Source organism: Furipterus horrens, unplaced genomic scaffold, assembly GCF_987537825.1.
Source record: "Furipterus horrens unplaced genomic scaffold, mFurHor1.1.pri manual_scaffold_7, whole genome shotgun sequence".
Lineage (NCBI taxonomy): Eukaryota > Metazoa > Chordata > Mammalia > Chiroptera > Furipteridae > Furipterus > Furipterus horrens.
The window spans coordinates 70929470-70955055 of record NW_028327177.1 but is presented as its reverse complement, the minus strand read 5'-3'; the positions used below and the strand labels follow the sequence as shown (position 1 = coordinate 70955055).

General features: G+C 40.1%; 1 protein-coding gene across 4 annotated transcripts in view; it reads right to left on the bottom strand.

Annotated features, from left to right (window-relative positions):
• Positions 1–25586, bottom strand: part of CPNE3 (copine 3) — an 89799-nt gene that overhangs the window by 14744 nt on the left and 49469 nt on the right. For 3 of the 4 annotated variants that reach the window (XM_090283810.1, XM_090283809.1, XM_090283808.1), the window contains 5 exons: positions 23968–24022; positions 23836–23887; positions 18265–18398; positions 16993–17229; positions 15502–15552 (listed from right to left, as the gene is read on the bottom strand). In XM_090283810.1, coding sequence (XP_090139936.1) covers positions 15502–15552; positions 16993–17229; positions 18265–18398; positions 23836–23887; positions 23968–24022 — 529 coding nt within the window. Of the gene's footprint in view, positions 1–14161; positions 15553–16992; positions 17230–18264; positions 18399–23835; positions 23888–23967; positions 24023–25586 lie in introns of those variants that run through there. The other variant, XM_090283811.1, reaches the window with a different exon arrangement.

The following is a 25586-nucleotide window of genomic DNA, read 5'->3' as shown; positions in this document are numbered from 1 at the left end:
CCCTCCACGCTGCTCCCACGATCTCCTCCCCGTTCATGTTATCAGATATTCCCACTCACTCAGTCATTCCTCCCCGAGTTTGTTCCTCCTGGATTGTCTCCTTAACAGGAGCGAGCTGAGAACACTGCTCCTACTCCGCGGCCATCTTAAAACCATCCTCTCCTCATTTTTTAAATTCTTGTTTCCTCATTCTGTACTGATTGACTGATTTTTTCTTCCTTATGTACCAATCATTGATTTGAACCCGAGTTGCCTTCCCTTCACCATTTCTTGTGTTTTCCTTCGTTTCACTTAGCATAGCCTTCACTTCTCTATGCGTCTGCTGTACTCAAGCATATCTGTCAAGCCTGTGAGCATCTTTATCACCAGTGTTTTGAATTCTGCGTCTGTTAGGTTGGATATCTCCTCATCACTTAGTTTTCCCACTGGAACCTTGATCCATTCCTTCTTTTGGGCCATACTTCTCTGTCTCCTCATCTTGACAGGCTCCTGTGTTTGTTTGCCTCTGTGTCTTAGGTAGAGCTCTCGCTCCTGTTACATTGTAAGGGGCGGAGCCTTAGGGATTCATTAGTACAGGGCGACCCATTTCACCATGTTGTGGCACTGTATGGGAGGGAGGGGTCAGAGAGGGAACAATGCTGCTTGCTCAGCACTCACCCCTTTTCCAGGCACTTATACCACTTCTGTATTGGACTGGCGCCCTTCTAGCTGTTGCCCTGCCTGTCATTCCCAGAGTGGGTGGGTCTGTGGATGTTCTAGGACTGTGGGGGTCCTTTAAACAAGCAGATTCTACAGAGAGATAGCCAGTTTCTTTCTCTGCGCCAACCCCCTCTGGTTTGCACAGTCAGAAGCAATGAGGTTTTATTTCCCCCGGCGCTGGGACTGTGAGCTTGTGGTCTGGTTTGGTGCTGGGAGAGCTCGCCATGTGTCCCTTCCTACTTTTAAAATGTGTGACTGTGCTCTCCGCCAGCCTACTACTGCCACTGCTGCAGTCGCCACCACACTGCATCCTCTATGCCCTGGCTCCACCCCTCTTACCTGTTTGGTTGAGTATTTCATCTTCATATCTTTGTTGCAGCTCTATTTTCTGGAACTTATGGTTGTCTCTAATTCTGAGGTAGTTGTATTCCTTCTTAGTTATGGAGGGAGATGCAGCATGTCTGTCTAGGCTTCCATCTTGGCCAGAAGTCTCTGTTCTTTTTTAAATTTAAAAAAATCTTTAAATTTTACACTAATGACCTTTATGTAATAATCTCTGCTTTGGGAATTTATCAGCTTTCAGCCTCTGAGTTTTTTCACTTGCTTTTACATATATTTTTAGAACTCCATAAAATCAGCAACACCTGACTGAGAGAAAAGGTCAGATCTTCATATATTGTGAGCATTGTACATAAATTCATACTTTCCTGATATCTCCTTAAAGATGCAGTTTCTTTCATTAAGAACCCATTGCCATTTTTATTTCTGTTGAATGACAAAGGTTGTTTTTTCTAGATCCAAATGAAGTAAAAAATAAGTAGGTATGGCACCTTTCTAAATTTATTTTTGTGCAATGTTAGTAGTTTATATAATTTTTTTTCATTATGGAGGAAATAGGCTGAGTATTGATCCCACGCCCTTCTCTCATAAATTATACCCAGTTGACCCATGTGTACTTCTGTGCGAGTCACACATGTTCACTGAGAACTGTGTATGCTCTGCTGAGTGCACAAAGCAGGACATTTGAAATGTGTAAGGGAAGGATGCTCAGGTATCTGGAGGGAGCAGGGAAGGCCCCAAACAGAGGCTCACAGAATGGGAGTTATAACCTATTCAAATGGAGAAGTAGTTCTCTGAACCAGAGCATAGTGATCACCAGACATGAATCTGGGATGGTCCATTTGAACCAGGCTGTTGGTGTGGATAGATGCTGTGAACAGAGGAAGCTGGGAAGGAGGACAGTAGGGCAGCATGAATTCCTGCTTTACAAAGAATGGAAATGGGCCAGATTATCCAGCGACAACAGAGTAGGGTGACTGTCAATCACTGAAAACCTCCAATCTTGATTTCTCCCTGAAAATACATTTTCCATATCTTTAAAGGGCAGGTAAGAGGAGAGAGAGAAACGGAGAAGAGAGACCAAGACTGGAGGCTGACACACACAGTTGGTGTCTTTCTCCTCTTCAGGTTCAGGGCAAACAGTAGTGCCTGACGATTATGTAACTCACAAATACCTATATTAGGATGCCCTAAGGAATGTTTTATTTATATCCTGGGACTTTGTCAAAAATCTCAGCAGGATTCTCCCATTTTATAAACTTCAACATGGGCACAGATGCAATGGAATTTGCTGGCAATGCAGCACCAGAGAAGGAGTCTACACTAAGTAAGCCCGCTTCAAGTGTCTCAAAAGACATGTCTATTGTTTTAATTTTGTATTATGTTCTAGTTAAAAAATGCCAGGAAGCACAAATGCACTCAAATTACTTTCTTGCTGATCCTGTAAAATGTGTTTGTGTTGTGGTGGGACTATGAGTAGCATAATGCTTTGACAAAGTTAATGCAAGTAATGCTGGACTGTCATGAACTGTAATAAGGACACTTTCATGTGAGGGTCGTCTATATTGCCCATGGCCTTTCAGTCCCAGTAGCACTGTCACCATATTCCTGGGTACACAAAATTATTCCATGGTCCCTGTATTAGGGTTCTGTGGAAGAGAAGACCAACAGCATGTGTAGGTATACAGAAAGATAGATTTACATTAAGTACTGGAGGCAAGAGACACACAGAGTTGATGCTGCAGAGGCATCCCAGAGGTGGTTCTGAAGCAGAACCTCCTCTTCCTCAAGGGTATCAGTTGTTGTTGTTGTTGTTCTTTTGATCTTAAGGCCTTCAACTGATTGTATGAGGTCCACCTACATTATGGACTGTAATATGCTTGAATCATCATCAAAGTCTAATAATATAAGTGTTAATCTGTGAGATCCAAGATGGCAAAAGAGTAAGTGGAAGCTACACTAACCTCCTCCAAGGACCAATCTGGAATCACAGCTAAATTGTAGAGAAATCATCCTGAATAACCAACTGAATACCAGCTGAAGAGAAGCCTTATAACCAAGGACAGACAGAAGACACAACACCACAATGAGACTGGTAGTAAATGCAGAGAAGGCATGAGAAGGCTGGCTGTACTCCCACAGACAGCAGCTGAAATTCCAGAGGAATATTCCAGTGGCAGGGGTTTCCCACTGAGAAGTATCGGGTCTAAACCCCAAGCTGACTCCCCAGCCTATAGCACAAGAGCAAGAATGGAACCCAGGTAACATCCACATGTGAAAAGCAGCACGGTTTCTGTCTGCCAGGCAGAGATGGCTGGAGACACGGAGAGCCTCTTAAAGGGTTAATGCAAAAATTTTGTTTTGTGGCCACTTGCCCTGGGTTCTGGCAGAGGGAAGGCAGAGTGGACTAAAGATGCTTGAGGAGAGTGTAGGGTTGGTGGCTCGGGAAAGAGAACTGTAAGAACAGCCACCAGGATCCCTATGCTGGGTCATTCACCATACTTGGAGCCATATTTCTAAAGAAGAAAACTGCTCTCCAAGTGGCATCAGCCTGAGGGGAAGCAAGAACCCCACCTACAAGAATTACTCTGGCCCACCATGTGGTGCTTAAGCCAGACTGCTGATTACAGATTGATTAGTTTAACAACCGATTAGTTTAGTAGCCAATTAGTTTAACATTAAAGCAGCAAAAAAACAAAGCAGCAGCCAGATTTGGAAGACAAAGAAACAGACCTCAAATGAAAGAATGAGAGAATTCTCCAGAAGAGCTAGATGAAATGGAGGCAAATGATTTAACAGGTAGAAAGTTTAGAATAATGATTATAAGGATACTCAACAACATTGAAGAGGTCATAGAAATCACAAATAAGGACCAGTCAGAAATAAAGAATGCAATATGTGAAATAAATAATACACTGGAAGGAATAAATAGTAGGTTAGATGAAGCACAGGATCAAAACAGTGATTTGCAAGACAAGGTAGGAAAAAACACTGAGAAAGAGCAGCAAAAAGAAAAAAGAATTTTTTTAAAAATGAGGAGAGTCTATGAACATATTGGATAACATGAAGCATAACAACATCCATATCATGGGAATACCAGAAGTAGAAGAGAGCAAGCAAAGGATCAATAACCTATTTGAAGAAATAATGACCAAAAACTTACTTAATCTGCTAAAGGAAAAAGACACAGAAGTCCAGAAAGCTCAGAGCATCCCAAACAAGTTGGACCCAAAGAGGTCTACAACAAGACAGATAATAATTAAAATGATAAGGCTTAAAGACAATGAGAGAATCCTAAAAGCTGCAAGAGAAAAGCAGTTAGTTATATACAAGGGAGCACCAATTAGACTGACACCTGATTACCCAACAGAAATGTTTCAGGCCAGAAGGGAGTGGCATGAAATATTCAAGGAGATGAAAAGCAAGGAGCTACAACCAAGGCTACTTTACTCAGCAAGGCTACCATTTAAAATCAAAACATATATAAGAAGCTTCTCAGGCAAGAAAAAGCCAGAGGATTTTGTTAACAGCAAACCAGTACTGCAACAGAAGTCAAAGGACTTACTTGAAGAAGATGATGATGCAGAAGGAGGAGAAGGAAGAGGAGGAGAAGAGGAGGTAGAGGAGGGAGGAAAAACAGAGCACCTAAATATGTGAAGCCAATCTTGATGGCCATAAAGGGAGAGATTGACAGAAATACAGTCATAGTTGGGGATTTTAATACCCCATTGCCTCCAATAGATAGATCTTCCTGGCAGAAAATCAACAAGGAGACAGCAGCCTTAAGTGACACACAAGATCAAATAGATATAATGAATATCTTCAGAGCATTTTACTCTAAAGCAGCAGAGCCTACACACTTTTCAAGAGCACATGGAATGTTTGCTAGGATAGACCACGTTAAGACACAAAAAAAGTCTCAATAAATTTAAGAAGACAAATCATATGAAGCATCTTCTCTGACCACAATGCTAGGAAACTAGAAATCAATCACAGGAACATTGAAAAACACACAAAGACATGAAAGCTAAATAAAATGTTATTAAACGATGAATATATCAACAAAGATATCAAGGAAGAAATCAAAAGATACCTTGAAACAATTAAAAATGAGGACACAACAATCCCAAATCTGTGGGACACTGGAAAAGCAATCCTACGAGGGAAATTCATAACATTACAGGCCTACCTCTAAAAAATAACAACAAAGAAAACCAAAAAAAAAAAAAAAAAAAAAGAGGGGGGAGGAGGAGGAGGAGGAGGAAGAAGAAGAAGAAGCTCAAATAAACGATCTAACTTCACACTTAAAGGAACTTGAAAAACAAAAACAAAATAAGCCTAAAGTAGAAAAAAGGAAGTAATAAATATCAGAGCAGAAATTAATGAAATATAATCTTAAAAAACAATACAAAAGATCGGTGAATCCAAGAGCTGTTCTTTGAAACAATAAATTGTAACCAGACTCATCAAGAAAAAAAAAAGAGAAAGGACCCAAATAAATAAAATTGGAAATGAAAGAGGAGAAATAACAACTGGCACCAAATACAAAAGATATATTATGAAAAACAAAATGCCAATGAGATCTCGATAACATAAATGAAATGTATAAATTCCTAGAAACATACAATCTTCCAAAACTAAATCTGGAAGAGTCACAGAATCTGAATAGACAGATTATACCTAGTGACATTGAGGTAGTAACCAAAAAACCAACAAACAGAAGCCCTTGACCAGATGACTTCACAGGTTGAATTTACCAAACATTCCAAGAACACCTCTCCTTCTCAAACTATTTCATAAAATTCAATGAAGGGAAGGCTCCCAAATACATTTTACGAGGCCAACATTATCCCAGTGCCAAAACCACATGAAGACACTACAAAGAAAAAAAATTAGAGGACACTATCCCTGATGAACATACACACTAATTCCTGAACAAAATATCAGTGAACCAAATACACCAATGCATCAAAAAGATCATACACCATGATCAAGTGAGATTTATTCCAGGAATGTGAGGTGGGTACAATATTTGCAAGTCAATAAATGTGATTCACTACTGTAGATGTAGTGTTGTATATAATCAGTGACGCTGAGGTAATTCCAGCAGACAGAATTCTTGGACAAATGGGGGGCTGCTGCACACTCAGGCAAGTCAGCCAAGAGCAGAGCAGAAGTCCATCCTTTTATTGAGTTTAACATGATACTAAAAATAGATTAATGAGAACAGGTTCAAGGTAAAGAATTTTAAAAATTTTACAGAACATAATCATTATCTAAAGTTAAGCAGGATAACATATGATGAGGCTTTAACTTTCTAAGGATTTATAACTTTGTCCTTAGCTCTGGTTTCAAACAAGACGTTATCTATAAGGCAAGGAGATGGAGTACTCAGCAAGGTCTCTTTGTTCTCAGGATACCACGGCTCAGTGGCCTGATAGAGCTTGCAGCTGCAGGCATCAGCAAGGCCAGCTTGCTTATCTGAGACACAGGACACCTGGGCAGAAAGGCATGGGAACATGTCCTTCCTCAGAGGCCTGATTTCCTCCAACACACTATATAAACAAAATGAAGGGAAAAAAACCCACATGATATCAACAGATGCAGAAAAAGCAATTGATAAAATCCAGCACCATCTATGATCAAAACTCTCAGTGAAGTGGGATATGAGGGAACACACCTAAACAAAAAAAAGGCTCTATATATATATGAGAAACCCACTGCCAGCATCATACTCAATGTGCATTCCCTTTCAGATCGGGAATAAGACAGGTATGCCTGCTTTCACTTTTCTTACTCAACACAGTGCTAGAATTTCTAACCATAGCAATCAGACAAGAAGAAGAAATAAAAGGCAGCCAAATTGGAAAGGAAGAAGTAAACCTGTCTTTATTTGCAGATGACACAATACAGTATGTAAAGGACACCTAAGATTCCACCAAAAAAACTACTAAAACTGATAAATGAATTCAGCAATCTAGAAGGACACAAAATTAATATTCAGAAGTCAGTTGAATTTTTATTAGCCAATAATGAACAAACATAAAGGGAAATTAAGAAAAAAAATCCAGTGACTTCTGGAGAAGATGGAGACATAGGTAAATATGCTGCATCTCCCTCCATAACTAAGAAGGAATACAACTACCTGAAAAACTATAAAAATCAATCAAATTTTGGAAAATCAAACAGAAGGGAAGTCCAACTAAGAAATAAAGAAGGAATACTTATCCTGATAGGTAGGAGGGGCAGAGCCAGGGCAGAGAGGAACTGTGGAGGCACACCGGCGATGGCGGTGGCAACAGTATGAGGCAGAGACACTGGTGGCAATGCTGACGGAGGAAATGGGGCAGCAATGCCCACAGCAGCACCAGTAGCAGCAACACCTACACTAACAGCAGTGGCACCAGTGGCAGTGGAAACACGGTGGCTGCGGTCAGCCAGTGGAAAGCACAGTCACACATTTTTTTAAATTAGAGGAAAACAACCTGAGGAACTATCACAGCCCTGGACCAGGCAGCTAATGGTTCCACCGCGAAGAGAAAATAAGCCACATTACTTCCGACTGAGAAAACCAGTGGGAGTTGGGGCAGCGGAGGGAGCTGCCCGTCCCTCAGCAGACTCTGTGTGGTTAGTGGAAAAGGGGAGAGTGCTCAGCAGGTGGCATTTTTCCCTCTCAAACCACTCCCCCACAGACAGTGCCACAGTGTGGGTGAACAGGTTGCCCCTGCTCTGATGATTACCTAAGACCCTGCCCCTTACAACATAACTATAATAGTCCTACCCAACACAGAGGCAAACATAGGAGGCTGTCAAGTTGAGAAAAGAGAGAAGTATGGCACAAAAGAGGGAGCAGATCAAGGTTCCAGTGGGAGAACTGAGCGACAAGGAGATAGCCAACCTGACAGATGAGGACACACCCAAACTAACAGATGCACAGTTCAAAATTCTGGTGATAAGGATGCTCACAGACTTGACAGAAAAGATTAAGCACAACAGGGAAGAATAGAAGGCTGAGAAATGAAGGAAAATCCACATGAAACCAGTGATCAAGGGAAGAAAACCAGGGTTCAAATCAACGATTTGGAACATACAAAAGAAATAAACTGTGAACTAGCACAGAATGAGAAACCAAGAATTGAAAAACATGAGGAGAGACTTAGGAACCTTAGAAAAGGAAAAGCAAGAAATCGAAAGCTTATGTGAGAAAATAATGAAGGAAAACTCCCCAAATTTGGCAAAGGAAATAGACATACAAGTCCAGGAAGAACAGTCACTAAAGCTAGACCCAAAAAGGACCACACCAGACACAACATAATTAAAATGCCAAAGGTTCAACATTAAGAGAGATCTTTAAAGCAGCAAGAAAAGTGCAGAGAGTTACCTACAAATGGGTGCCTATTAGACTATCAGCTGAATTCTCAAAAGAAACCTTGCAGGTAAGAAGGGGCCGGCAAAGGTTCATCAAGAAAAAAAGAGAGAGGACCCAAATAAACAAAATCATAAATGAAAGAGGAGAAATCATGACCAATATCACAGAAATACAAAGGATTGTAAGAAATTACTACATACAACTGTAGGGCAAGAAACTTGACAACCTAGATGAAATGCACACATTTCTAAAAACACATAACCTTCCAAAACTGAATCAAGAAGAAGCAGAAAGCCTGAACAGACTGACAACAAAGAGTGAAACTGAAACAGTAATCAAAAAACACCCGGCACACAAAAGCCCTGGACTGGATGGCTTCACAGGTGAATTTTACAAAACATTTAGGGAAGAACCAACGACTACCCTCCTCAAACTATTCCAAAAAACCCAAGAAGAGGGAAGACCAGCAAACTCTTTCTATGAAGCCAGTTATTACCCTAACTCCAAAACCAGGTCAAGACACAACAAAGAAAGAAAACTACAGGCCAATATCGCTGATGAACATAGATGCTAAAATCCTCAACAAAATATTGGCAAACAGGATCCAGCCACACATTAAAAAGATCATACACCACGATCAAGTGGGATTCATCCCAGGGATGCACGGATGGTTTAATATTCGCAAATCAATAAATATAATACACCATCTAAACAAAATGAAAGACGAAAATCACATGATCATATCAATAGATGCTGAAAAGGCATTTGATAAAGTATAACACTCACTTATGATGAAAACTCTCAGCAAAATGGGAATAGAGGGAGCATACCTCAACATAATTAAGGCTATATATGAGAAACCTGAAGCCAACATTATACTCAATGGACAAAAACTGAAAGCATTCCCCCTGAGATTAGGAACAAGACAAGGATGCCCACTCTGTCCATTCCTATTCAACATAGTCTTCGAAGCTCTAGCAACAGCAATCAGACAAGAAGAAATAAAAGGCATTCAAATTGGAAAAGAGGAAATAAAACTGCCATAATTTGCAGATGACATGATAGTGTACATAGAAAACCCTACAGACGCCACTAAAAAACTACTCGACCTAATAAGTGAATTTGGCAAAATAGCAGGGTACAAACTCAATATTCAGAAATCAAAGACATTTCTGTACACCAACAATTATATCAGAGATGGAAACTAAGAAAAGAAATTCCATTTACTATAGCAACAAGAAAAATAAAGTACCTAGGAATAAAGTTAACCAAAGAGATAAAAGACCTGTACTCAGAAAACAACATAACAATGAAGAAAGAAATTGAGGAAAATACAAATAAATGGAAGCATATACCATGTTCATGGATCGGAAGAATCAGCAACATACAACCCTAAGCAATTTACAGATTCAATGCAATCCCTATTAAAATACCAATGACATATTTCACAGACCTAGAAAAAGTACTTCAAAAACTTACATGGAACTAAAAAAGACCCAAATAGCCAAAGATATCCTGAGACAGAAGAACACAGCAGGAGGAATCACAATACCAGACATCAAACTATATTACAAAACCACTGGCATAAGAACAGACATATAAACCAATGGAACATTAAATAGAGAGCCCAGAAATAAACCCAGGGCTATATGGTCAACTAAGATTTAACAAAGGGGGAAGGAGCATAAAATGCAATGAGAAGAGCTTCTTCAAAAATGGTGCTGGGGGAACTGGACAGGGACGTGCAAAAAAATGAAACTAGACCACCAACTTATACCTTTCACCAGAATAAATTCAAGATGGATCAAAGACTTAAATGTAAGCCGTGATACCATAAAAGCCCTAGAGGAAAACATAGGCACGAAAATTTCAGGTATCCCATGTAGCAATATTTTCGCCGATATATTTCTTAGGGCAAAACAAATAAAGAAAAGAATAAAAACATGGGACTACATCAAACTAATGAGTTTCTGCTCAGCAAAAGAAAAATCAGCACGTTGAAAAGTGAACTAACCATATGGGAAAACATATTTGCCAATGGTACCTCAGACAAGGGATTGATCTCCAAAATATATAAAAAACTTATATGACTCAACACCAAGAAGACAGACACCGAATTAAAAAATGGGCAAAGGACCTTAACAAACATTTCTCTAAAGAGGACATACAGAGGATTCAGAGGCATATGAAAGATTGCTCAACATCACTAGCCATCAGAGATGCAAATAAAAACCACAATGAGAAATTACCTCACACCAGTCAGAATGGCCATCATCAACAAATCAACAAACAAGTGCTGGCGAGGATGTGGAGAAAAGGGAACCCTAGTGCACTACTGGTGGGAATGCAGACTGGTGCAGCCACTATGGAAAACAGTATGGAAGTTCCTCAAAAAACTAAAAATTGAACTGCCTTTAAACAGCAATACCATTACTGGGATGATACCCGAAGAAACTTGAAGCACCAATTTAAAAAAAACCTATGTACCCCTTTGCTCATAGCAGCGCTATTTACAATACGCAATTGCTGGGAATAGCCTAAGTGCCCATCTGTAGATGAATGGATCAAAAAACTGTGGTACATTTACACAATGGAATACTATGCAGAAGAAAAGAACTCCTACCATTTGCAACAACATGGATGGAACTAGAGAATTATACTTTGCAAAATAAGCCAGGCAACAAAAAACAAATACCATATGATATCACGTAATACAGGAAACTAATGAAAAACACAAACAAAGAGCAAGATTGAACCAGAGGCATGTGAACAAGGAGCAGACTAACAGTTATGGGGGACGGGGGGTGGGGAGGGGCAGGAGAGAAGTGGGTAAGGAAGGGAAGATTCTGGTCAAGGAACTAGTATAAATGACCCATGGACATGGACAATGGGGTGGCGACTACTGTGGGAGAAAGGGTGGGCTGAGTGGCGGGGGGGACATCAAAGAAGGAAAAAGTGGGACAACTAATAGAAAAACAATAAAGTTAAAAAAATAAAAAATAAGTAAATAAAAGCAAGGGTTTTGCAGCCTGAGGATCTGTGTCAGCATAAGGTATGAGACGCCTCATGTGATACAGCACTAACAGATCACTGAGGTGGAGGCAGGTGTGGCAGAAAAAGCAGAATTCAGAACCTGACCTACAATCAGACACTTAGTAAGTGTGTGACCAAACAGCGGAGTCTCCATTGTGAGTGGACCAAGGCAAAGCCATTACACCAGACACTTCACCTGTTTGCTGAAGTGCATTCAGTAGCATCCTGTGACCCTTAGCCTGAGTCTGAACTCCCTGCATGCCTCAGGTAGCCCTGGATGTGACCCCATCACCAAGTCCACATGCACTGTATATTCCAGCAAACTTAAATATTTTTCCTTTCCTAAAACATTTATCTAAATACTTGCTATTGACTTGACACCTTCACAAATGCTTTTTACCTTCTTTAACCAGCTAAATTTAGGTCCCGGCTTAAAAACCACGTCCTCAGGGAGGTGCTCCTTGCGGGCCAGATGGGTCAGGTCACCCTATGATATGTTACATCACACTCTGATCTCACGTCTCTATAACACTCATTTAACATTCTCTTTCTGCCCCATCTCAGTCCACTATTTCTACGAAGGCAATGACTGTGGCTGCCTTGGTCACCACTGTACTCCCAAGGCCTTTCCCAGTGACTACAACAGAAGGGAAGCAATTTTTTTTTTAGTTAAGTAGATATATTATCCTGCTTAACATGACTAGTAAACGAGCAGCATTATTTCCCAGTCCACCCTAGCTATAAGCTGAGAACCTTCCCCTTCTGTATCCAGAAAAGTATCTTGAATGCAGTTGATATCTTTTAAATTAAGAAACCCCACAAAATAATAACATCACCCAAACTCTTTCACAGGCCTCCTAATATACTACATTCACTTTATTTCTAACTTTTGTACTGGTTTTGATAACATTTAGGGAAGAATAAAAATGAAAATAAGGCACTACTGTAACACATCAAAAAATAACTTTATTCAAAGGGAATTCAAATGGAAGATATACTTAACATCAATTAATATATTTGTAACCTATACACTTACTGGCAAGGATGACATTAAAAAAAAGCACAAAACAGTTCTTGCAATCATAGCCAGATGTCTCTCTTATGTGTCACTTCCATGACTGTCAACTGCATACACAGAGATTGACCAAGATGACTTTTCAGGAAATACATGAGCATGAGGATGAGGCATTCTCAGCAGTGGGCAGAGTCTGCTTGGGGACAGTGGACAGGGGTAAGCTTTGGACTCGACTCTTCTGTCTCTGTGGCCTGACTGTGCTGACTGGTACATGTCCTCTCCTTACAGGCATGTGCGAGAAACAGTGCATCCACCCAGGGCACCGTCACCACAGCATATGCTTATAATTTGTCTGGTCGTTGTTTCTTTAAATTCACTTTAAGAACTAATGGCACTTAAATGAATGGTGACACAACAGGGAAAGCGACTATTTTAATATAAAACAATATTAAATCACATGGATGAGGTGAAACATAGGAATTGTAAAGACTTTATAAAATAATTTTGTAACTGCTTTTATTCAAAACTGCAAGAAGGTATCCATTACCCTAATTTTCTGGAATCATAATTTTTATGAGACAGCATCTACAGTATTCCCTCAATTATCGCGGGTACTGTGTTCTAGATACCCCCGTGATAGGTGAAAATCCGCGAAGTAGGAACCTTACATTTATTTTAGTATTTATATATATTTTAAGGCTTTATAAACCCTTCCCACACACTTATAAACTGTTCCCAGTCCCTTATTAACCTTTCCCACTCCCTTATTAACCTTTTCCACACTTTCATAAACACTACTTATGTTCTTAAACGTATTCTACACTCTTAAACCTACATAACTTTAACAACACACGTGTACAGTACTGCAAAATCCCGCGATATAGCGAAAAACCCGCGATAAATAATTAGATATAAAATTTTTAAAAATCCCACGATACAGTGAGGCTGCGATAAGTGAACTGTGATATAGAGAGGGACTACTGTATTGATGAACCTCATCAAAAATTAAAACTAAGTAACTAATTTTAAAAAGGAAACAATTCTGGTTAAAGCCAGAATATGACATTGTGAAGACCAAATCAGCTGGACAGTGGTGTCAGAAGTACTGTGATTCGAGCAGTGAATTGATGACCAATCATGCCCAGTGGTCCCCAGTACCCTGTGCAGGAGATGACAGTGCTGCAGGGCTGGTTAAGTGTTAGGGAGTGAGGAGGGATCTAGAGGTGTGTTTAAAAAAGAAAATTCTGAAAACCACAGCAATATACATGTATCGTATCCAAGCCAAATAAAATTAGAACACAGGACAACAAAGGCTCTAAACTGTTGGAAGAACCAGATGTTTCATAGAACAAGAGACACAAGCTTTAAGGCAAGTTTAAGGACTGAATGGCATATCAGCATAGCACTGGATGCATCCACTTGAGGATTTGTGATCAATATAAGTTTTTAATGTTGAATTCTTAAAGATGATTGGCCAATATATGGATAGGCACAGTACTTGGCACAGGGATCCTCAATAAGTCATTGCTTAATCTATTCTGATGATACAATGTTTGCTTAGTAATATGTTCTAAAGAGTAAAAATCAGGGAAAAAAATTCTACTCTTAAAAAAAGCATGTGAAGTGCATTTTATCTTAAGGCAAAAGTTGGATTTTTAAAAGTTATAACAGGTTTTACGCTTTTTAAAAGTTTTTCTTCCTTTTTTTTTCAAAGATTCTATTCATTTATTTTTAGAGGAAGGGGAAGGGAGGGAGAAAGAGAAACACTGATGTGAGAGAGAAACATCGACTGGTTTCCTCCTGCACATGCCCCAACTAGGGACCAAACCCGCAACCCAGACATGTGTCCTGACCAGGAATGCATCTGGCGGCCTTTCTGTTTATGGGATGACACTCCAACCAACTGAGCCACACCAGTCATTGCAGATTTTATCCTTAATGCAGTATATTGTGGACTTAGGAAATAGCACAGTATTAAAACGGGAAATACAATTTTGATTCATAGTTAACCATTATCATGAGTTTAAAATTAAGACTAAAAATGTTACTAAAAAAAAGAGAAAATGTCTAAGTGATTATGCACGAATCAACATATGGGAGGGACCTTAGCAAGCAAAGCATAAGTATAAACTCTTTTCTTAATAAGCAGTCTTTCATTAGTGAAAAGAAATGGAATTCTAGTTTGGTCCTCATAGCTTTCTCGGACAAAGCAGTCTTAGCTATCTTAACAAACACCAGTAAAAATGCTCTAATAATGGAGGTTCTAGGACAAGCTATCGCCTGCAGATGCAGACCCTGGTCTCATGGATGCTGTTCCACATGCACAGAAAGGACTGAGCAGCACATACGGATGGCCACTCACACAAAGCAGTGGTCACTAACTGTCATAAGGACTGGGTATGTGCCTTGTCATTCAGCACCCTGCAGGAAGTCCTGGTAGCTGCTGCTGCACTGTGAATTGGGCTATGAATTGAGCCATGTCTACCCTGCCACAAACTCAGGTGCAGGTGTGGGCACTTATAGCCCCCAGAAAAGCAATGAACCTGAACTGTTATAGGAACAAATCCAGTGTCAACTACTTTGAGAAGCCTTGTCACTAAGATGGATATAGTCTTGTGACACACAAAGCATAGGAACCTAAAATTGCACCATCCCAACAGGTTTTCATTTTTTCTATTGACAAACATTCAAAACGGCATTTTCATCCCATAAAAGTAAGCAATCACGACAACAAAATAGGCTTTTCTCCCATGAGTGTCTAATCCAAATAGCATGACTGCAATTACTAGAAATCAGAAGCAACCACTGAATTGATTGGGAAAAAATTAACTTAGCACTTTTCCTCCAAAAAAAGCATAAAAGGAATGCTTTAGGTAGATGGAATCTGTAGAGAACTAAGTTTACACCCTAAATGCTGGGGTGAAAGTATGTGACATAGGCATGTCCACCATGTCCATGATCGCGGGAGGCAGGTGGACTTTCATTTGGTGGCAGTAGCGGGGTTCTTGGGTGGAAGGAGCTTGTAGGTGTTGAAGTAGCCCACTACCTGCTGGGGGATCTCTGCCAGGACACACTGAGCCAGCGCCTCCTTGGGAGCCTATTAAAAACAATCAGATGATTTCATTAGCACCCAAATGTTTACTGCCCTTTTGATGAAGACTAGGAATACCACATCAGTCAGTAAAGAGGAGCAATCCCCATTCCTAGACCTGCATCTTGTCTTAGGAACAATATGAGAACATGGAATAAGCTAAAGAATGCTTTACTATCCCGCTGACATTTATCGTTATTTTCTGGTGTGTGATGACTTTTTGCTGTTACTAGTCTTTAACTTCTAAATGTGGGTCTTCCTTTCATTAGATATTAAAATTTTTTTAACTTTTTATTTTGAAATAATTACAGATTTATAGGAAGTTGCAAAAAAAATACAGCGAGGTCCCATGTACCTACACACAGTTTCCTCCAAAGGTAACAGCTTCTATAACAACAGAACAATCTCAAAACCAGGACAGTGACATTGGTACAGTTCACAGACCTTACTGAGATTCACCAGTGTCACATGCACTTGTGTGTATGTGTGTGTGCATGTGAACATGCAGTTCTATGGGTCTCCATCATCTGGACAGATCTGTGTAAACACCATCACAATCAAAATACACAACTGTTTCGTTACCACAAAGACCCCTAATATCACTGCTTCTTAATTTCACACCCTGCCCACACCTTGCCCCATACATCGCTGGTGGGGTTGTACAATGGCAGAGCCACTCTGGAAAAGTTTGACAGTTTCTTCAATAATTAAACATGCAAAAATCACGTGACCCAGAAACTGCACTTCTGGGTAACTTATCCTAGAGAAACGTTCACACAAAACCTGTACATGATATTAACAGAAGCTTTGTATGCAACAGGCAAAACTGGAAACTGAAGATGTCCCTGAAACAAACTGGTGCACCTGTAGTATGGAACACTTCTCAGCAATGGAAAGGAATAAATACACTAGCTTGGCTGAGTGAAAAAGCCAGTCCCAAAGGTTACATACTATATGATTCCATTTCTATAATATTCTTAAAATGGCAAAATCATAGAAATGGAGACCAAATTACTGGTTGCTAGGGGTAAGGAGGGATGAAGGTGGGAGGGGATAGGTGTGGCTACAAAAGGGCAACATGGGGATCCTGTGAGGTGGGACCTTGCTTATATAAATGTACCAGTTTTAAAAGATGTTGCCATTGGAATAAACTGGGTAAAACATTCTCCTGAGAGATTTTCATCAAATCAACTTCCAGTTTGGTAAATTCATCACATATTTATATACTTTTTCTGTTGTCACAGAGGTGAAGATAAAATATATTTTAAGACATTCACAACACCAGTTTAATGGTTTATCACAGACTGTAAGAGGCACACAAGTGTACAACCTGAAGCAAAACAACCCCTCTGATCAGGGCTCTTCAAATGGAACATTCTCACACCTTCACCAGCTCCTACTCAAGCACCTGGTTATGGATTGGCAAGTAGGAGGAGCGGTACTCACGTTCTGGAACTGTCTGAAAGGCACAAACTGGACAATGTCTCTGATGACAGCCTCGCCTGATGGGGAGTGCAGACTCCCACTGTCACCATCCAGAAACTCCATGGCACTGAAGTCAGCACCTCCCACTCCAACAATGATGATGGACATGGGCAGCTTGGCAGCATTGATGATAGCTTGCCTGGTGTCGTCCAGGTCTGTGATCACACCATCCGTGATGATTAGGAGCACAAAATATTGCTGCCAAAGAGAAAGTAGTCTCATGAGCAGCTTGAGCTCCTATGCAATAAAGGCAATGGCTGTTGACATCTGCGCCTTGATGAGCCATTAATGTCCTTCTTGCTCGTTTTCCTCACCAGTCTCCACCTAGGACACCATCTAACAATAGTCTGAGATCTCTGATGACAAGGGGATTTACTGATAGAAATGTTGTAGGTTCATTAGAAGTACAACAGACCACAAAATAGGGTGGGCATAAATCAATGGGAGCAAGAAATGGAAAGGCACAGGAATAATCACACTGACTTAACTGAAGTATTCAATCTGTCAAAGTATTGGTCAAGGGAGCAAGTGGCAACTCTGATGAAAGATTGTTTATCAAACACAATTCAGTTAAAAAAATAGATATGGTTCGGGGTGGGAAGGGGGACCCTCTCAGTTCTGTCATCTCTGACCAATCTTTTTAGATAATTGTAAAATGTTACATAATATTGTGACTCCATCATTTGGATCATTCAAATTTAGAATAGGAGTAAGATTTGTAACAATAGCTAACCTGTGTTGAGTGTTCACTGTGGCCCAGGCCCTATGCACTTGATATGAATAATCTCATTTCACACTTTGGACACTGCATGAGGTAGTTTTCCCTGCCTGACCCGTGAGAATACTGAAGCTAGGAGAGAGATAGTACGCGAGGTCCCACAGGTAAGGGCTGTCTAATCCAAACCTTTTTAGTACAGTGAGTAATTCTGCAACAGCAACTCAAGTGATAAGTAATTAATTTGTGTGTTAGGTCTACCTCCATTTTGCGGGTTTGGGGTAGAGCCAATCTAAAAAAAACAATTCAAAAGACAGAGAAGACTCATGGGTGTAAGGCCTTCTTGTTCTTGTTTTGTTTGTAATGATCACTAATACAACAGACATTACTCCCAAATTGAGGATGACTATACCATCACTTCATGTTCTGCCTTTGTATCTTGACAGTCAAATCAACAGACAAGTGGCACTGGGAGCAACTATGAACCAACAACTCCCTGTTCCAGTGACAGCACTTACCGAAGCTGTCTGCTGCTGTGTAGCTGCAGCAGCAAACCTGGCCACGTGGTTGATGATTGGGGAGAAATTCGTGGGTCCATAGAGTTTTATCTGAGGAAGGCAGGCCCGATATGCCTCCACGATGCCTTGGATCCCTAGACCAGAAAAGCAGTATTGAATATTCTCACATGTGATACAACTGTTCATTATTCACCACTTGCCTAATTTAATTATATATACATATCAACAGAGCTTTAAATAGTTAGAAGTTCTATATTAAGGAGTTCCTCTAAAGTTATACAGGAGTGGGCAAAAGTAGGCTTACAGTTGTGAGTACACAAAACAGATTTTATCCTTGTGTTATTATTGTATTACTATTAATTATTTTATTACTTTCTGTATGAACTGTAAACCTAACTCATGCCCCACCCTGTATATCACAGACCTCTGTAGCTCTGCTCCATCTCAAAATCCTAGAAACCCTCCCCTCCCCTAAAAGAAGGCATATTTTTCATTTTAGTAAAATTATTCATTAATCTTCAGAATTGTTACAGTGCTTGATTTTGATGTGTTTTAGGAATAAGACTCTTATGGAAAAAGAACCATGAAAGAGCCGCTGTATCATACAACTGAATTAGGAGGTGAAAAAAAGTGATTGATTAGATAGAAAAATACTTGTATATGTATGTGGCCAGAGGCTCCACAAAAATGCCAGCTGGCTATGATCCTACTGTAATTCCAGTCCAGGGTTTCCTAGATGACTTAGGGCAGTGATTTTCAACTAGTGTGCTGCAAGAATTTTTAAAACATGCAATACTTGATGATTTAGTTAGGGGCACTGACCTCTTTTCCTTTAGATTGTCAAATACAAAAAAATTAACAACAGCCAACATAAAAATAGCCGTCCAGTGTGAATGAATCAAAATTACACTATTTTTTTTTTTTTTTATCAGCTAGGCAAATATATGCTTTGGTGTGCTACAGAATTTTAGTCATTAGTTTATGTGTGCCATGAGATGAAAAAGGTTAAAAACTGCTGACAGAAGTCAAGCATGGCACAGCAAGCTGCAGGAGCTCCATACATCCACTTCTGAGTCTGGGTCGCACTACAGGCTTTGGGCACTTTGGGGCCTGCTGGGGTGCTATGGGCTGGACCTGGGCAGAGCCTGGACCAGCTGTGAGCCATACATGTAAGTGGACAAGGCACCCACATCTCAACACACCCACTGCTTGCTCTCCCTCTGCCAGAGAGCAGTACATCCCAGATGGTGGCTGCTCCTTTGGCCCAAGTTCTAGACAGAGAAGAAACAGAGCAGAGCTGTGGCCCAGTGGTAAGTGAAGTAGAATAAGTTGCTGAGATCTAGAGACTGTTTGTTCTAACAATACAACCTGGTGAAAGCTGAACAACATTCCTGGTAAAAGCAATGCTGATGTGATATTAGTGCCATACAGGCACCTACTAAATCCACCCTGACATTAGAGTTAGACACAGTTAATATACTGAAATCCGCTAGAAATTCCCCATGATACTTGCTGAGATCATCAAGTAATCTCAGAAGACTGCTGATGTAAAACCCAAACAAGTTTCTTGCTTAAAAACGTGCAACATATAAAGAGTAACAAGAAGAGAAGCATGGACTTAATTTAAAATCTTCAGAGGACCAAGTTGCTCCCCTCAAAATTGTAGAGTTCCCATAAACTCCTCTTAGTAACTTTGAACTTAGGAAAAAATGGTCTCATGAGCAGCCCTTAAGAACATAACCTTCATACTTGGAGGAGATTCTACCTGCAAAGATGAGGCTGTAACTAGGGTCAGTCAGCCACTAGTAAGAAAAATCATACTGAACACACACCAGCAGCAGGATCCTACTGCAGTGACACACGCTGTGGCAAATTGAGTCCATAACCACAAGAATAACAGCTTCTTCCACTTCTATCATCTTAGCTTGCCCTCCAGTCTGAAGGTATACAAACTACTTTTGAGTATATTTTATTGATTATGCAGTTACAGTTGTCCCAGTTTTTCCCCTTTGCTCCCTCCCGCCCTGTACCTACCTCTCTTCCCGCCAGTAATCACTGCCCTTAGTTCACATCCATGGGTCATGTGTGTAAGTTCTTTGGCTTCTTTCCTATTCTATTCTTAACATCCCCGTCTAATTATGCTTCTTAATCCCCGCACCATTTCCCCCATTCTCTCCCTTCCCGCTCCCAGCTGATAACCCTCCAAGTGATCTCCATACCTATAATTTTGTTCCTGTTCTGGTTGTTTGCTTAGTTTTATTTTGTTTTCTTTAGATTCAGTTGCTGATAGTTGTGAGTTTGTTGTCATTTTAATGTTCATAGTTTCAATCTTCTTTTTCTAAAATAAGTCCCTTTAAGATTTTGTATAATAAGGGCTTAGTGATGAGGAACTCCTTTAGCTTTACCTCGTCTGGGAAGTACTTTATCTCCCCTTCCATTCTAAATGATAGTTTTGCTGGATAGAGTAATCTGGGTTGTAGGTCCTTGTTTTTCATCACTTTGAATGCTTCTTGCCAGTCCCTTCTTGCCTGCAAATTTTGAGAAATCAGTTGACAGTCTTATGGGAACTCCTTTGTAGGTAACTCTCTGCTTTTCTCTTGCTGCTTTTAAGATTCTCTCTTTATATTTAACCTTTGGCATTTAAATTATGATGTGTCTTGGTGTGGTCCTCTTTGGGTCTAGCTTGTTTGGGACTCTGTGCTTCCTGGACTTGTATGTCTATTTCCTTCCCCGAATTAGGGAAGTTTTCCTTCATTATTATTTCACATAAGCTCTCAATTTCTTGCTCTTCCTCTTCTGGCACCCCTCTGATTCAGACCTTGGTACATTTAAAGTTGTCTCAGAGGTTCCTAAGCCTCTCCTCGTTTTTGTTTGTTTTGCATTTTTGTTTATTCTTTCTTTCCTGGTTGAATGTTTATTTCTTCCTTTTGTTCCAAATTGTTTACTTGAATCTTGGCTTCCTTTCCTTCACTATTGGTTCCGTGCTTTATTTCACTTTGTGTAACCTTCATTTCTTCCTTTATTTTTTTTGCAGTACTCAATGAGTTCTCTGAGCATACTCATCACAGTGTTTTGAATTCTGCATCTGATTGGTTAGCTATCTCTGTTTCATTTAGTTCCTTTTCTACGGTTTTGTTCTCTTCTTTCATTTGGACCATATTTCTTTTACCTCCTCAATTTGGCAGCTTCTCTGTGTTTGTTTCTGTATATTAGGTAGAGCTGCTGTTATTTCCCCTGTCTTAGTAGTGTGGCCTAAGTAGCAAAGGCACCTGTAAATTGTGTAGGGCAGAGCCTTAGGTAATTGCCAGGGTGGGGCTACCTGCTTCACCACTTTGTGGCTCTGTGGGTGGTGGGGGGCTCGGAGAGGGGACAATACTGCTGCCTAGCTTCTGGTGATTTGCCCAGCACTTGCCCTCTTTCCAGTCACTTTACCCACTTCCTGTATGCAACTGGTGCCCTTCCAGTTGATGCCCTGGGGGTTGCATACGTTCTAAGTCCATGTTGGCCCTCTAAGTAGCAAAAATACAACAGTTTCTTCTGCCTCTTCAACCCTGACTGGTTTTTACAACCAGAGGTAATTGGGGTTTATCTTCCCCATGCTGGAACCATGGGCTGTACAGTCTGCCCCAGGGCTGGGATCACTCACTCCCAGGGTATCCTTCCCGAATTTTATCCACCACATGTGAGTGTGGGACCATTCCTTCTGTCACTACCATCACTTATCCACGCCACACCGCCTCTCCACTCTGTCTCCATGACTCCACCCCTCCTACCCATCTGGATGAATGTGGCTGCTTTAAATCCTAGGTTGTTGCACTTCCATCTAGCTCAATTTTCTTACTGTTCTGGTTTTTATTTGTTTTTGAGATCTGGTTGTAATTCTTTCTATGGTTGTGAGGAGGCAAAGCATGTTTACTATGCTTCCATCTTGACTGGAAGTCTGAAGGTGTATAAACTATTAAATTTCACCATAGATATCAAGTACCTTCAGTTCCTTCACTAAAGCTGAATTATGCCAAAATCCTTCCTTTGCATTACAAGAACAACGAGACATGTTATTTCTGGGCAAATAAATTCCATGATTATTAGGAAAAAAGATCAACTTCCTTGTCTTAATATAAGGCTTTTTTCTGTACAGCATCTCCTTTGCCCAAAACCAAACGGATTTTTTTCCTGATTATGAACAGAAGTAGAAAAGTTGCATTTGATGGCAGCCCAAACATGGGCTCATATTACTCAGAGTAAATGAACTTCTAAAATAATTTATCCCATAGGTTATCTATATTCATTGGCAATAAATGAAACTTAATTACAGATTCCAAAGATGGTTCCAATTTCATCTTAAGCATAAAACACATTTCTTGAAAATAATAATATTCCCAGTTTCAAATGGCTATGGATATAAGGTCACCACCAGCCACTGAAGTGCATCAAAGGAGCAATGAATCAATCTGTGTGGAAAAAGTGTTCTAGAAAAAGGAGAAGCCCTGCTGCAAACTCTCCCAACACCATGTTCACGTGTTTCTATTGTACCTCGTGAAGGAGAGGACAGGCTCTTTTGTTCAAAATCTGCACATTCTATAATTGTCCAAAGGACCTGTTACAGAAAGTCAGCTTACTGTCTACAATTTTTTTGCCTCTGCTCCTATCTTCTTTTCCTCCTCCAAACTTACATAATTCTGTGGGAGTCTTGGCATTTTAGGTTAATTGCTCAATGGGGTAAAGGAGGAAAGCATCTGGATTTTTGAAGTATCAGGAAAGTATGAACCACAATGTTAGCCTTCATTTCCTGCACAAAGGGAAGCTACTCCTGGGGCCAAATCCTTTGCTCTTCAAGCCACCCACCCACTTGCGGAAGACTGAGTACAATGATTTGGTGCTGGACACTTTCCTTGTAGAGAGTGTCTGCTCCTCCAAGGAGCTTCAAAAGACCCATACACTCAACTACTCATTTTACTGAAGGTTTATTTTAAAATCAATGTATACGTGAAAGGAGTATGACTATATTTATTGACCTAGTCTCAAGAATGAGAATTCTGTTGTTCCATCAAACTTCTCAAGGCAGAAGAACTTAGCCTGTGTTCTTCATCATCGTAATAGTGACGTTGCCACTCTCACCACCAACTGCGTGCAATTCTTCCACTTCATGTGACAGAAAAGTAAATATGTCACAAAAGAAACCCAAAGTCCTGACTGGGTGGCTCAGCTGGTTGGAGCATTGTTCCATTCACCTAAAGGTTGTGGGTTCAATCCCCAGTCAGGGCACATACGTAGGTTGTGTGTTTGGTCCCCGGTCAGGGCATGTACAGGAGGCAACTGATGTTTCTCTCTCACATGGATGCTTTCTCTCTCTCTCTCTCTCTCTCTCTCTCTCTCTCTCTCTCTCTCTCTCTCTCTCGCTCTCTCTCTCTCTCTCTAAAAATCAAGGAATGTATCCTTGGGTAAGGATTTAAAAAAAGAGAGAGAGAGAAACCTAGAGAGGGAATCTGAGTAGCTTTAAACCACAAGGGAAAAAACAAATACCAGTGAGGTTCTTGGTTTACAATGTCCGTGTGGACTTTTTTAACTTACCATTACAGTAGGGGTTGGATGGATTAAAGTTCATGGGAAATTCATGTGAAACCTAAAAAGAGGAAACAGGGGCTAATGAGACTGGTTTGCTTCTCTAGGAAGCAAATGTTTTATGTCGGGATTTCCCCTTACCTGCCACTGAGGAGGTATCTGGGCTCCAAAACCAAAAGCTGGAAACATCTTATCACTAAAAAGAAAATTTTATAAAAGTAAAAGATTGTTTTTTTCAAAGTAGAGTTTTATCTTTACTCATAAAGAAACAGGAACTTTTCTTTTAATTTAAAATATTTAAAAAAGGATAAACCAAAGATTACCTACAATAACCAGAGAAAAAATGTTAATATATGGCAATTCTCATTCTAAATATTTTACGCACTTTGAGGAAGAAAAATGTCTTTTTACATAATTTATAAAAATGGAGTACATATTTCCTTATTTTATAACACTCTTTTATACTTGCACACCGTATATTATTTCAATAAATAAGTAGGTAGATAAATCCATGAATATGTAGATAAAGCCCTAAAAGCCATAAGGTTTTTCATCTGTTTACAGAAAACTCATGTGGCAGTAACCTGAGCTCTACGAACATGAGGTTATTTATAGCCACATAACATGATTATTAATGAACTGGCCACAGAAACATGGTACAAATGCCACATACAAAACTCTCAAATTTATGAAGCAAAATGTAGACAATTTAGCCCCAGCAGTTTAAGAATAAAGGGGTAGGGACCTGGATCTACAGGGTCCTGTGAATGGTGTGAGTGTTCCCTGTGCAGACTTCCCCCACCATCCTGCCACATAAACCTCTGAGAAGAACAAACTCATTTCTTACTAGGACCATCCTTCTCCATGTAAACTCTAACAGCTCTTCTTGCATTACAGACTGAACCTACATAACACGTTAGATCTTTTCCCAGCTTATAATCTGTCTCTAATTTTGTTTACAGTATCTTTCCCTTTATAGTTTTAATATTAATATGAACAAATAAAAACTTTGTCATGATTTCTGCTTACTCAGTGCCACACTGTGAGCAATCTACATCTATTTTCTGTGGGAACATTCAGCATTGTCTTTGCTATTGAACATTTAGGTTGTCTGGAAAGGGTCTAAAGCTGGATATGAAGTAAACCAATATTCCCTATTTCCATTTCCACCATTTCCATTCTCCTCCTGGTAACAGACCACCCGAGCCAGAGCCAACTCAGCTGACCCCAGCTCCTTGGCCAGAACAGTGGGAAGAGAAGTCATCTGAACAGGTCCTTGGGAGGGACGCACACCAGCTCCCTCTTCTTCCATTATTGGAGGATCCAGGACCCACAGCAGCTGCCTGAACCCAGAATGGATGCTACAGGTTGAGGACAGCAGAGCTGCCCTCTCAGTATGAGTTACTCACCTCTACCTATGAACACAAAAGGAAAACAAACCTCTATTTGGTCAAAACCACTTTGTTTTTGTGTGTCCACTTCAGCAGTTTTGCCTGTAATTTATACAGAATAGTATCCTAACCAAATTGAATTCTGTTACAGCCCCTTTCCCCTGATATGCCACCTCTATTAAATGCCAAGTTCACATACACACTTGGGTCTATTTCAAGACTGTTGCTTCATCCCACAGGTCATGTTCTAGTTCCATAATCTTAACTCACATGACTTTAAAATGTTTTACTATCTCCTAGAACAAATACACCGTTTCTTTTACTTTTTTTTCCTGAAAAATTTCTTGGCTATTCTGACTCATTTTCCTA